At 40.8% G+C, this 13,628-nt stretch overlaps 1 protein-coding gene and 1 long non-coding RNA gene across 4 annotated transcripts in view; one reads left to right on the top strand and one right to left on the bottom strand.

The window, feature by feature from the left end:
- The window catches only part of MAPKAPK3 (MAPK activated protein kinase 3), an 89,361-nt gene extending 77,008 nt beyond the window's left edge, over nucleotides 1–12,353 (top strand). For all 3 annotated transcript variants that reach the window (XM_072989801.2, XM_020788732.3, XM_020788740.3), the window contains 3 exons: nucleotides 2,022–2,107; nucleotides 8,873–8,953; nucleotides 11,582–12,353. In XM_072989801.2, coding sequence (XP_072845902.1) covers nucleotides 2,022–2,107; nucleotides 8,873–8,953; nucleotides 11,582–11,740 — 326 coding nt within the window. In that variant the 3' untranslated portion in view covers nucleotides 11,741–12,353. The remainder of the gene's footprint in view (nucleotides 1–2,021; nucleotides 2,108–8,872; nucleotides 8,954–11,581) is intronic.
- LOC144586744 (uncharacterized) overlaps nucleotides 6,385–13,628 on the bottom strand; it is a 70,418-nt gene continuing 63,174 nt past the window's right edge. The window contains exon 2 of the long non-coding RNA XR_013541755.1: nucleotides 6,385–8,917. This is a non-coding gene — a long non-coding RNA (uncharacterized LOC144586744). The remainder of the gene's footprint in view (nucleotides 8,918–13,628) is intronic.

Genomic DNA, 13,628 nt, shown 5'->3' with positions numbered 1-13,628 from the left:
AACTGTGTCAGTACTGAAATATTACAAATAGATCTGGAAAATGTTATTACAGAGCTGACAGAAAAAGAAGACGAAAAAGGGCCTATGAACAAATAAATAAAAATTGACTGCAGAATTAAATGGGAAGATTGACTACAATAAAAAACCTACACAAACTAATAAAACATGTTTATTTGAGGAATATAATACTTAAGTATTCTTTCATGTTCAAGAATTCCTTTCTAGCTTTGATTTCTGCAGACTGCTTAATAATTAAAATAAACCAAATGTTTCCTCTTCCTTTTTTACCTGAACAGAAATGCAGCAGACCAGCTCCTTCAAGCAGAAGTGCAAGTCTGAAAATAAAGCAAACAGCCCACTAGCTGACCAGCCCAATGGCTGGGACTCAGCCCCATTGGGGTCTTTGATAGTTCAGTCTTCCATATAACCCAGTAACTAGGTTTACTGGGAGCCTCATAGTGCAGTGGTTAAACTGCTGTACTGCTGCCAAAACTGTGCTCACAACCCAGGGTTCAATCCCTGGTAGCCAGCTCAAGGTTGACTCAGACGTCTATTCTTCCGAGGTCGGTAAAATGAGTAGCCAGCTCGCTGGGGGAGGCAATATGTAGCCTGCATAATTAACTTGTAAACTGCCCAGAAAGTGCTTTAAGTGCAATGGGGTGGTATATATTCAGCACGCTTTTCTTTTGTTTTGTTTTTTACTGATCCTTCCTTGGCACCCTAGCTCATCTCTGTCCTTTCACCTCTGGAATCCTCCTGTAGAATATTTGTGCCTCTGGATCTTTCAGGGAGGGTTCTACAAAGACAAGACAGAGACACTGACTGAGGTGATCACTGCCACTCTATGGACTGTTTATAAGTCAGGAAGCAGGCAGCAGTAAGGTCGCTGAGCATAGCCTGAGCCTGGTGGGGCAGTCCCCCACTTGCCTGTAAGGATCAGCCTCTATTGCTTATGCTGCTCCCCTTTCAAATTTGCTACTGAATAGCAGCCAAAATTTAGGCCCCCTCAATCTTGAGATTCAGTTCAAATGTCCTTGCTGCCCCCCATGTAAGGCCTGTAGGGTGTAAATTCATTACATCTTCTCTACATAAGATGACTTGCATAGCACTTGGAGGGTTTGTTATTCATATATCTGCAGAGTTGTGGAAAAAGTGGTGCAACAGTTGAAAAATTATTTCTGAGAAGGATAATGAAATGCTGAAACCAGTTGTATTTTTTAAGCCCATGCTCTAGGGTGGGCAAGTGGTTGTCATGCTGCTGCCCCTCTAAGTGCTCATTTGTGCATGGAGTTATGCCCAGAGACCTTTGGGTAGTGTGGGCGGCATATAAATTAAATAAATAAATGAACAGTTTGCATGCATAAATGGTGTAGAAATTTTGTAAAAGTTGCAAACTGTTTTGGCTTTCTATCTTAATCATACTTGCATTGAAACACCAGACGCTCTTTCAGTCAGTGAGATTTTATTCTGTATAAACCTGATTTATACCCAGTGTGGATAGAGTGATGGACTAGGACTCAAGAGGCATAGATTCAAATTCCTGCTGAGCCATGGGGCGTGGAGCTGATAAAACCAATACTTAAATATCTCACTTACCTTGAAAGCCCTATTAGGGTCAGTACGAGTCAGTTCCAACTTGATGGCACTTAACAATGACAAACCTGATTAGTCTGGGAAGGGTCCATGGGTACTTGTCACAGAAAGATGCTTACAGCTATGTCTCATAGTTCAACTTATGGATCTATTTTAACTCTGTATGTAATCGTCACATTTTTGTACTCTTTTGCTCTCTCTGTAGGTCATCTTTAAATAGGGTAATTGTGTGTGTCCCAGAGTCATACGTAGGTGTTAGAAATGTTTGTTTGTTTTCTTAAAAGCTTGACCGAAGAGAGAAAATGGTTGTGGCTCAAGAATTCTTACTCATTTTTCATGTCTTTGGGTTTCATTTTCTTTCTGTTTGTCTTGTTTTCTTTTAATTTGCAGGCTTTCATTATGAATCTTTTGTTTTTGCTTTGTTTCAGCTAAGCAGTTAATTCGCCTGTTGCTGAAGACAGATCCAACAGAGAGGATGACAATTTCTCAGTTTATGAATCACCCCTGGATTAATGTAAGTCCTATGAAACCACTTCTCTCTCTCTCTCTCTCTCTCTCTCTCTCTCTGTGTGTGTGTGTGTGTGTGTGTGTGTGCGCGCGCACGCATACACATGCATTGTGGTAAGAAAGATATGACTATTTTAACCAAAAATCTATCCTGTAAAAAAGGATATAATTTCTCCATCATAGTGGCTGCCTGTTATGATAAGGAGGAGTATAACTGTTTGAACCTGGCATCTGTCCTGTATAAAAGCAATATAAAACTCTCTCCCTGTGAGTGACAGTCAGGTACATTACACCCCCATCCCAACTGCTCTCAGACAGCATTTGCTGTTCAATGCACTGTGCACATGCCCTCCATTCCCTTACTTATAAAAAGCCGTGTTACCTCATCAGTGTAGGATTTATGGATGACTATTATTAGACATCCGTGGCACCCTCGTGCTGCACTGAGTTGATATGAATAGAGAACCCATTGCTTTGAAGGCATTCTCAGTCTTTGACATAGATCTGGAAATGCTGCGGACAGTGAGCGCGGCGGTGGTGGAGGTTTGTGCACAGTGCTTTGAGAAAAACAACACCAGAGGCTGCTTTTAATGGAGATGCTAACTAAAAGGCCACAGCAGTCCTGAACTAGGCCTTCGTTGTATAACCGAATTCTTTGCCTCAAGCAGAAAGCAATTCAGTGCTAAAGCCACAAGTCTAAAAGGTTTCACAATGTCTTTTCTGTGTATTGCTGTGCAGAAATCACCAACAGATTCTATGTTTCTTTTACCTGCCTCTTAGATTTCTGTCCCCTTCTGACATTAAGGCTCTGAGGAGCGTAGTGAATTTTATTTATATCCTTACATATCTTTAAAGGAGGAAAAATCAACTGACATATAAAATGACCTTAAATAAATCTATAAATAGCCACAGGGTACAGCTTGCAGGCAAGTTTTGGGGCTTGCTCTTAGTATAACTGAGAAGATGCAGCTTCCAATAGCTGTTTGGTCCTTTGGATGGTAACTAGGGCTAAACAACCTTCCTCCTTTCTCCCAAATCACCCCCTCTCCTCACCAAAATAATCCCATCCACCCTTGCCCTAATTTCAAAGTAAATTCTATGTTGCTGTTATATGGATCATTTTCTTCTCCATTTTTTTCTACTGCTACAATAATGTCGTGGTGGTGGTGGGGAATGATTAACGGCTGCTGTCAGTCAGAGACCCAAAAACAGCTGCTGTCAGTCATAGATCCAAAAGTATAAATTATGCAAAGAATTTGCACCATACAAAACTATTTTTAATTGGTATGAAAAATGAGCCAGCAATAAAGGTAAATAGCTTGCTTAGGTTACAGAGATGGTTGATGTACAGCATACCACCAGGTACAAAGTGAAATTAAAACAAAGGAGTTTACAGAAACATGTTTACAGCATATATTTCCTGCTGAGATTTAAACAGAAATGTGGTGGAAAGGTTAGCAAGACCATGTACTACAGCTACCCAGAGAGACTGTTAAATACACATGCAGTTGCTCTCCTTGTGAGTGGAAGAGGAGCCTCTCCTGCCGAATTCCAAAATCTACAAGGAGAATTGTGAGCAAGCTTTCATATTCTCCCAGTCCCCTTTATCAGGGGATATTACCAGTAGTGGTGGAGAGCCCAGCCTGATGGCGAAATTAAGATGTCCTCATGGTCAGAGTTGTAATATGGAATGGACGAAGAATTTCAAGGCTATAATAAATAAGGCTCTAGCTCTAGTAAGTATCCAATTCTCTGTTTTGAAACTAAGAGTAGATTTAGTACATCTGGTTCCAATTCATTGAACCAAGACACTGAGATTTTACTAGGTTAGACTGACTAGATTAGGCCATATGATGTGTCATGCAAACTTTTTGGCTTACGCCTAGAACTGTTGAGACATATCGATAATGACTGATGTTGACATTTTTAGATATAATAAATCCAACACTTGCCTTGTCTGTTTCCACTTAAGGGAAACCAACAGGCTCCTTGGTTAAAAGGAGTAGTATTAGCAAACAGAGCGTGAGCAATGTGTTTATCAGGAGAGGTGCTGCAAAGTAATATGCTAGGGAATCCAAATTAGGTGGCAGCATGTAGTGCCTGGAAGGAAGGATCCTTTCAGAGTAAAATCCCAGCTTCATGTAATAGTAACTCAGCTTTCATCAGCTGTAGAATCTTCAGCATAAACAGCTAAGCAGGCAGGCAAGTTAGATACCTATACAAGTAAAGGTAAATAGAAATGATCATCGGCTGAATCTCAAACTGAAACAAGGGAACAGCGGAAATAGTGTATATATAATAATAATACTCATATGTTAGTTGGCATAGGTCTATAAAAGGTTACTATTTAAAAATCATATTTGACCTAATTTTAATTGCTGCTGCTAAAAATTTAGCTGATGGTACCATCGCCTGTTTATTTATGTAATACTCACATGCTAGTAAGTCAGTTCCAACCTATAGAAAATCTTTCCAGGGTTTCCTAGGTGAACTCAGAAGTAGTTTACCAGTTGCTTGTTTGGGGGCATTCTGGGACTGTGTATTTTGCCCAAGGCCAAATAGGGTGGCTATTCAACAAGGCATAGTTGAGAATTGAACTCTGGGGTCCCCTCATTGAGCTATCCAACAGTAGTGGGCAGAAGATGATAAATCCCACAGAAGGGAGCATGTAGAAACTTAGTGGGGTGGTGGTGGCAGCATCACCTTTGTTCTAGCAGCAAAGCCACAGCCAGAAATCTAGCGTAAACCTAGTTTCATTAAGAAGGTAAAAGTGTCACATTCCCGGGGATTCAGCAAGTGAAAGTCCAATAAGCCAGTCCAAGGTCAGGAGTCCAGAAGATACAAAACAAATGGCAAATTGTCAAAGCCAAAACACAAACCATAGTCAGAGTCCGAAAGCCAAGGGTCAAGAGAGCAAGGTTCAAGACAAGCAGGAGCATGGACATGAGCCAGGGAATTGAGTTGTTGCTTCCAAGCCTCTGAGTACAAATTATATAGCAGCAACAATCATCTAATTCCTAGAAACATTCTATCCTGTTAAAACTCTGGGCTGGTTGACCTGATGTTCCTGCGCAAAGCATTCATGCAGGCCTCAGACCTCTGTGTTGTGAGTCTCTGAGGAAGCTTATCTCTCACTCTGGCTAGTGGGGGAGGAGAATCTGGTGGCGATTCAGTTGTCTGTGATACTAATTGCCCAGCATTTTCCTCAGCTGCAATTAACCCCTCTGACTCCAGGCCTTCTTTGGCTGAATTCATGACAAAAAGTTCTTCTAAGGTTATATTGGCAAAGGCTGCATAGTAGGCTTAGCTAGCTTATAAATGAAAAATCGTCTTATAAAGAAAGAATGGAGAATTCAGATTATGTTACCATGCTGTTGACTTTTCAACTTTTCTTGACTGTAGCTGTGATAATAAATAAATACAGAAAATTAGAGGAGATGGGACTCTGGACCTGTTCTCTTGTGACTTTGTATTGCTTTGAGTCAGAGCTTTGGAATATGGGTGGCTTATATCCCTTCGTTGCTCACCATTCACCATGCTGGCTAGGGCTTTGGGGAGTTGAAGCCTGACATCTGGGGGGCGGGGCGGTGTTCCTCACCTCTGTGGTAAGTATAAGGAGCAAGCTGGGGAAGCGAGAATGACAAAAATCAGAAATGATTCTGTCCCAGAAATGATAGCCAAGGATATCTTGCCCCAATTAATGCATTTTGCCAACAAATTAAACTATTTTCGAACTTAATGTTGTATCAAGAAGAGACAAGATCATTTTCAATGAAGGAATTCCCACAACTACTGTAAAATGTATGATCATAGGAAGGGACAACAAAAGCACCAACAGAGCACTCAGTAGTACAAGAAGTGGGTGTATTGTTGCCCCATCTGCTGGTGTGGGTGAAGTCTCTCTGTTGTCCCAGCTCCACATCCTTTTGCCAGGTACCGGAGCTAGCAGAAGCGAACCAGAAGTGAAGAGAGTGAATGGATCCCATTATAGATACAGTACTCAGGTCAGAAATGCCCATGCATGCGCTCCATCAGCCATGCCTTGCCAGGAGTAACCAATCTTCTGCAATCCTGCATGAAATATTTATCCTTTTTTAAACATTTAAATCAACTTAAGAAGAGAGTAAAATATTCTGTTCAGAGTTACATGCTGTGCAGTTGGTAAAGGTCGAAATAAAATCCAAGGAAGCTTGTCTTGTGTCTTCTGCTTTTAAACCTGCCTGTATTTATGTAATAAGTTTATGTCTTGCTTTTTAATTAAAAATAATGCTCAGCAACAAACAATACAATACAGATTTTTTTCTTTATTCATGCCAGAAATAGTACAGAATACAGAGCAATATATAATTAAGCAGTAGTGTGTATATAACATAGATAGATAGACAGACAGACAGACAGACAGACAGACAGACAGACAGATAGATATAGAATACAAGCTGCTTTACAAAAATAAAATTGTAAAGCTTACATAAGTATTTCAGACACTTTTTGCCCAATAAGAGGCAATATCAAGAGCATTTGGGGCAGCTAGCATCACAATGTCTGTAATACATTGAGGGGGGCACAGTGTACATTGACATAGGTCTGAGGTTGCTTGATGTTCTCCACACTTGGAGAGAACTGTGTCAGTGTGAAACCCTCTTTTTCTAAGGTTCATCTTGGCTCTGCCAGTTCTGGTCAATAGCCAATACAGAGGAGATGAACAAAGAAAGTTACTGGAATTCGTCAAATAAGAAAAAATCTAGCAAACAAAAATATCAATTTCTGCATTTTCAGTTAAATTAGCATATGTTGCAAACTCCCTCCGCTGGTAGATCACTTCCATAGTGTCTATTCGATTTGACATTTGCTTGCTTATGTGTTCCTGTAGGAAGATTCATGCAAGGTGCATCTGTGAAGAAATGTTGCAATCCAACAATGTTGCATAAAAATGCAAATTTCTATGAAGTGCTCATGAACAGGATACTAAGGGTACAACAGGACATCAAGACATGGTTTCAGCTATAACAGAAGCTATACAATTGCTTGTTGTTGAACTGTCATCAGCTCTCAAGGAAACCATGGAATCATAGTTAGAGGGAGGAAGCAAGGGTGTCTAAACCCACCATTACGGACAGCAAACAGCAGATCCCTGTCTTCCAGTTGTGGGTTAGGGGCCCGTGGCGGTTTCGTCATAATTGAAATCTCTTTCTGGGAGTCATTGGCATGGAAGAAACCAGCAACAATATAGGAGAAGTCACTCATACCCTTTATTCCTGCAGTGTTTCAAACAGTCTTTTCAATCTATTTCCACCAGTCATTTCTTTTTAAATGAGTCTAGCAACTCCATTAACTTCATTTTAACTTATATTTAGCTTGTTGTTCTTGTTGCTTTTGGGTTTTTGGCCATGACTATTAAGAGGCTGAACAGACCTCACCACCTTGCTCATTTGGAAAGGCAGGATAAAAAAATACCGTGTTTGCATATTCACTGGAACCATTTTTAATCCGCTTCATGTATTTCCCTCCACTTAATTCCCGCCTTCAAGTCTTGCTTCTGTGTCTTTTGAGAGCCAGGGCGGACTAACTTGAGTATGAAAAAAAGACAAAACCTCCCAGGAAAATCCTGTAGTAAATTGAAAAGTAGTGGAATAGGAACTTAAGCAGAAGATATTTAGTACATACTGAAATGAATTATTAAAAACCAATCCAGTGAGAACACATTATGGGGAGAAAAATGAGTTTTGAAGAGAATTAGAGGGGGGAAAGAGTAGTTCTGTTTCTTTTTGCACACACACATAAACCTCCCAAGCTGTTGCAGCATGAAAATATTCCAATTTTCCATTATACTTGAGTTAGCCTTTTCTCTCCATGCACAGCTTACGTTGCTTGTACCATCTGGAGCAGTCTGCTCTGCAAACACCTTCTTGCAGCAGCCAGTCCAGATTGTATAACCTGTTTTAAACAGGAGTAGGGAAAGCAAAGCCTTCCTGATGTTTCAGATGATAGTTCCTATAAGCTCTAGTCAGCATAGCTGGTGGTCAGGAGTTTGGCTTCAGGATGTCTGAAGGACTGTATCCTCCCATCCAGCCTGAACTATATTGCAACCAAATGGCTGTAGAGGAAAGGTCTTTTGAAGATGGATATTGTATTTTTTAAAAAGTGCTTCTAAGTTGTTGTGTTTTAATATTATTGGTTTAAAAATGTATTAAATCTTGTGCTGCAGTTTCAAGAGGAGGCAGGACATAAATCAAATCCATAAAATAAAAAGTACTGCAATCTGAAAGGTACTGGGTTGCTTATACCCGGTACCTATTTTTGTACTGCATTACCAGGGTGGAGGGATTAGATCTTTTTAGTTCAAAGGCTTAAATACACATTATACATAAGCACACATCTTAGAGACTCATCACTGACTTTGGTTATTTTCAGGAGAGACTAATGATTTAATGCAAGGAGATAGTGAAGGCAGAGAAACCCATCAACCCTGCCTTTCTTTCTATTGTATTCCTGCTCCAGAATGATACTTTCCTATTACCATTTCTTTCTGTGAGATTCCAAACTTGTGTGCTTCCCTGCATTCAAGTCTTTTAAACATGCCCCAGCTATAGGACTGCACAAATTAAGAGTTTTTTTAGTTATATTAAAAACACAACTGTGTGTGCATCTTCTCTTTCATGTTGCTTAGGAAGACCTGTAATCATCTCATCAGCAGGAACGACGAGTGGCTAGGTATGCGTGTTCTGTTGCCAGAGATAATTGTTATACATGGTTGTTTCTTCACTCTTCTTAGCAATCCATGGTGGTGCCACCAACTCCTCTACACACAGCCAGAGTCCTGCAAGAGGATAAAGATCACTGGGATGAAGTAAAGGTATGGGTTGAATAGGTTCATAAACTGGGTACAGAGTTTGGAAGTAACTGGTCACAAAAGCTGGGTTTCTTGCAATTAAATTCATTTTCCAGATAATAAGACTAAAACTACATTACTTTTGTTTCTTAACTGAGCCATAACAGGATTCCTCTTCTAGTGCAAATCTAAATGTGTGTGGTATCACTAAATGATACCACACCCAATGATCACCCAATCCCAAAGAAAGGCAGTGCCAAAGAATGCTCCAACTACCGTACAATTGCACTCATTTCACACGCTAGCAAGGTTATGCTCAAAATCCTGCAAGGTAGGCTTCAGCAGTATGTGGACCGAGAACTCCCAGAAGTACAAGCTGGATTCCGAAGAGGCAGAGGAACTCGAGACCAAATTGCTAACTTGCGCTGGATTATGGAGAAAGCCAGAGAGTTCCAGAAAAATATCTACTTCTGCTTCATTGACTATGCGAAAGCCTTTGACTGTGTGGACCACAGCAAACTATGGCAAGTTCTTAAAGAAATGGGAGTGCCTGACCACTTTATCTGTCTCCTGAGAAACCTATATGTGGGACAGGAAGCAACAGTTAGAACTGGTCATGGAACAACTGAGTGGTTCAAAATTGGGAAAGGAGTACGGCAAGGCTGTATATTGTCCCCCAGCTTATTTAACTTATATGCAGAATACATCATGCAGAAGGCTGGACTGGAAGAAACCCAAGCCGGAATTAAGATTGCCGGAAGAAATATCAACAACCTCCGATATGCAGATGATACCACTCTGATGGCAGAAAGTGAGGAGGAATTAAAGAACCTTGTAATGAGAGTGAAAGAGGAGAGTGCAAAAAACGGTCTGAAACTCAACATCAAAAAAACTAAGATCATGGCCACTGGTCCCATCACCTCCTGGGAAATAGAAGGGGAAGATATGGAGGCAGTGTCAAATTTTATCTTCCTGGGCTCCATGATCACTGCAGATGGAGACAGCAGCCCTGAAATTAAAAGGCGTCTTCTTCTTGGGAGGAAAGCGATGACAAATCTTGACAGCATCTTGAAAAGCAGAGACATCACCTTGCCAACAAAAGTCCGAATAGTCAAAGCTATGGTTTTTCCTGTCGTGATGTATGGAAGTGAGAGCTGGACCATAAAGAAAGCAGACCGCCGAAGAATTGATGCCTTTGAATTGTGGTGCTGGAGGAGGCTCTTGAGAACCCCCTGGACTGCAAGGAGAACAAACCTATCAGTTCTAAAGGAAATCAACCCTGAATGCTCACTTGAAGGACAGATCCTGAAGCTGAGGCTCCAGTACTTTGGCCATCTCATGAGAAGAAAAGAGTCCTTGGAAAAAACCTTGATGTTAGGAAGGTGTGATGGCAAGAGGAGAAGGGGACGACCGAGGATGAGATGGCTGGACAGTGTCTGCGAAGCAACCAACATGAACCTGACACAACTCCGGGAGGCAGTAGAAGACAGGAGGGCATGGCGTGCTCTGGTCCATGGGGTCACGAAGAGTCGGACACGACTAAACGACTAAACACACACACACACATCACTAAATGGTGATGGAAGACTATCACATTGTTCACGTTATAGCTTTCGCTGCTGCTTTGTGCTATGTTTTACACCACAGGCCAAAGGCTTATAGTATTTAGATTTTTAAAAAATGAGTAAAAAGGCAATTACTTCTGTTGCATTTGCAGAATAGGAAAGCAGAGTTGCTTTTCAAGAATTCTAGCAGGAATGTTAGCTAATTACTTTATATACCTTATATTTTTCTACACTTGTATTTGGCTAAGGCTAGAACATGGGATGGGCATCTATAACCTTCCTGATGTTTCTGTAGAGCTGTCACTAGCCAGTATGACCAGCGGGGAGAGATTTACTGTCTAAGACAAGCTGGACATCCACAGGTCTGCAATGTTGGCTTAGCACACAGGAAAATGGCAAATTATTAACACTAACATACATGTAGCATTAAAACCATACGAATTTTGTGATGTTTCTTTTAGTGTTAGGTTATTCATTTTACCTTGGTCATTCTTATCTCTTCATCAGAAGTGTGCAGTATTCAGTACTGCATATACATCCTTCCTTCCTTGTCATTCAGCCACATAGTCTAGTCATGCACTCTAAGTTTGTTGGAAGGGAAAACACAGAAACTAGCCTTGGTTAAATGAGTGCTCTGTTTTTGTCAGGCAGACCTTGGAAGTAATGAATTATAAGTAATGTGGTTACTTCTAATGACTTCCTTGTTTTTGCTCTCTCAGTAAAGGTGTAGCATAGGTACATTTCAAAAAGTAATGTAAAAATGGAAATATATGTTACTTTAGGGGCATCAGGTGTACATTAATTCTTCAAGTTACTTTTAAAGGGCATTCTTAGATATCTTTAGAAGAAATTTTCCAAGTGCTATGCCATTTTCTTATTGATTCTTTAATTTACGCAACAGGGAATGTTGAAAAGCAAGTAATACTCTGAAAAGTACAGTTCATGGACACATTTTCAGATATTTCAATGTGTAATGGGAATAGATCACTTAAAATGTAACCTTCCCAAGTTCTGTCATCACTGCCTACTGGTGGGAAGTAGCTTTGCCTCCTTAAAGAGTTCACTTTTGGCTTCCTTTGGGTTTTAGGAGGAGATGACTAGTGCTTTGGCAACCATGCGAGTGGACTACGACCAGGTGAAAATTAAAGATTTGAAAACGTCCAACAACCGTCTCCTCAACAAACGACGCAAGAAACAGAAACAAGGAGGCACCTCTTCAGCTTCTGCTGGATGTAACAACCAATAAAGAGAGGACAGAAAGCTAAAGATCAAAAGGAACAGCTAGCCCAGCGGGGTTTAGCTCCTCTTTACGACAAAGGATGCATCTTTTGAAACGATGAGCCTGTGACGAGCAAACAAGGTTTACTGCAATGAAAGTGCAATGTACTGGAACTTCTTATCTGGAGATAGTTTATTTTTTTTCCTAAGGGGAATTTATTTGTTTTTACCATTCTTTTACATTTTAGTAGAGGTTTGCTAAGGAATTCCAGAAAACCATAATGCTCCAGTGAAGCTTTAGATGAAAAGATTGTTCTTCAGGCAGTTCAGGTTGAATACTTAATGGCCAAAACTCATCCACCTCTAAGCATTCTTAAATCTCCTTGTTTTATCCTTAAGCACAGGTTTAACTCTTTAACTGAATTTAGCAGAATGTCAAACTGCTTAATTTGTGCTAGATTGAAGTAAAAAAAAGCTCTTGTTTCTACAATCTTTAGAATACTACCACCACCAGTATCCAAATGACCTAATGCTGAGTGTTGAAGTCCAACAAAGGTGTTCGAGAACACATCCAACAAAGTAACTTTTCCAAACTCTGATCATTTATGACAACAGAAGTTGGTCATAAAGTTCTTCCTGGATTCAGCTGGTCAGTTGTCTTACTCTACATATATAACACTTTTATTCTTCACACATAATTTCTTCAGCTGGTGTTCTATAAGCCTACTTTGATTTTAAATGAATGATCAAAGATTGGATTACAGCTAATCTTCTGTTATGTTAAATCCCAAAGCTCAACATAAATCAGACATGCATTTAATTTAAGATTTCAGTTGAAAGAGGATCCTATGCAATCCAGAGGGAACCCAGGAGGTCTTGTTCTCTTTCTAAACCAGTCTAACCTTTCACTTCCTTTGTTACAGGCGAAGCTTACACCAAACATAGGATGCTGGCTTCTGACCAAGGCAGGCCCTACCATGAGTTGGTGCTGCCTCCACCCCTGCCCCAAGAGGATCTTAGCTGCTCTTGGCACCAGCAATTTTCTTGGTCACCTCTCCCACCCTCTCTCCAGGAGGCAGACTTCCATGAAATAGCTGGCCTGGCAGCGAGTGGAAGGGGTGTGCTTAGTGCAGGGGGGCTGCCACAGCTGTCGACCTTTTTTCTTCTCCCTCCCTGTCCCTTCTGTCCTATGGTGGGATTGGGCATGGAGGTTTCTGCTGCAGGGAAGACTGGGGGACTCCTTGTCTTGTTGAGTAGGGTAGTTGGCCAGCCCTTCCTGTCTGCAAAATGATGTGTGGAGGTGGGGATGCAGTGGGAGGGGCCATCACTCTGGCCGTGGAAGAGCTTAGACCACCTCAGATTCTGACTTCTGCTGTTCTACCCACTGATTGGTTGCAGTCACCTGTTAGATTGAATATACTGTATCATCCTTCTGTATACAGTGGAAATACCCAGAGTGGTGTACTAGATAGAGTGACAGACTAAGACTCGGGAGACCTGGATTCAAAACCCCTCAGCCATGAAAGCTCACTGGGGGAGTGGCACTGGTAAAACCACTCTTAAATGTCTTATTCACCTTGAAAACCCTATGAGGGTCACTATGAGTCCATTCTGACATGACAGCACATAACAAACAACAACACAATGGAAGCATTAAAAACCTGTGAATATGCCAATGCTGATCCTATGTTCAAGCAACTACTCATGCACGGAAGCTTGCCTATATGGAGATGTATTATTATTATTACAATTTCTCCTCATATGTGAGGCTTATAGGACTCAGGTATTTATGATTAAGTATGTTTTCCTTTAGGGCAGACATTGTGAAATCGGAAGGTATGTATGTGCCAATTCAAAACATTCAAGTAGGTACAGTGGTGCCTCACACAGCAAGGTTAATCTGTTCGGGATTAACC

Source organism: Pogona vitticeps, chromosome 2, assembly GCF_051106095.1.
Source record: "Pogona vitticeps strain Pit_001003342236 chromosome 2, PviZW2.1, whole genome shotgun sequence".
Taxonomy (NCBI): Eukaryota; Metazoa; Chordata; class Lepidosauria; order Squamata; family Agamidae; genus Pogona; species Pogona vitticeps.
The sequence above is the reverse complement of the archived record's forward strand: the minus strand, read 5'-3'. Positions and strand labels throughout refer to the sequence as shown.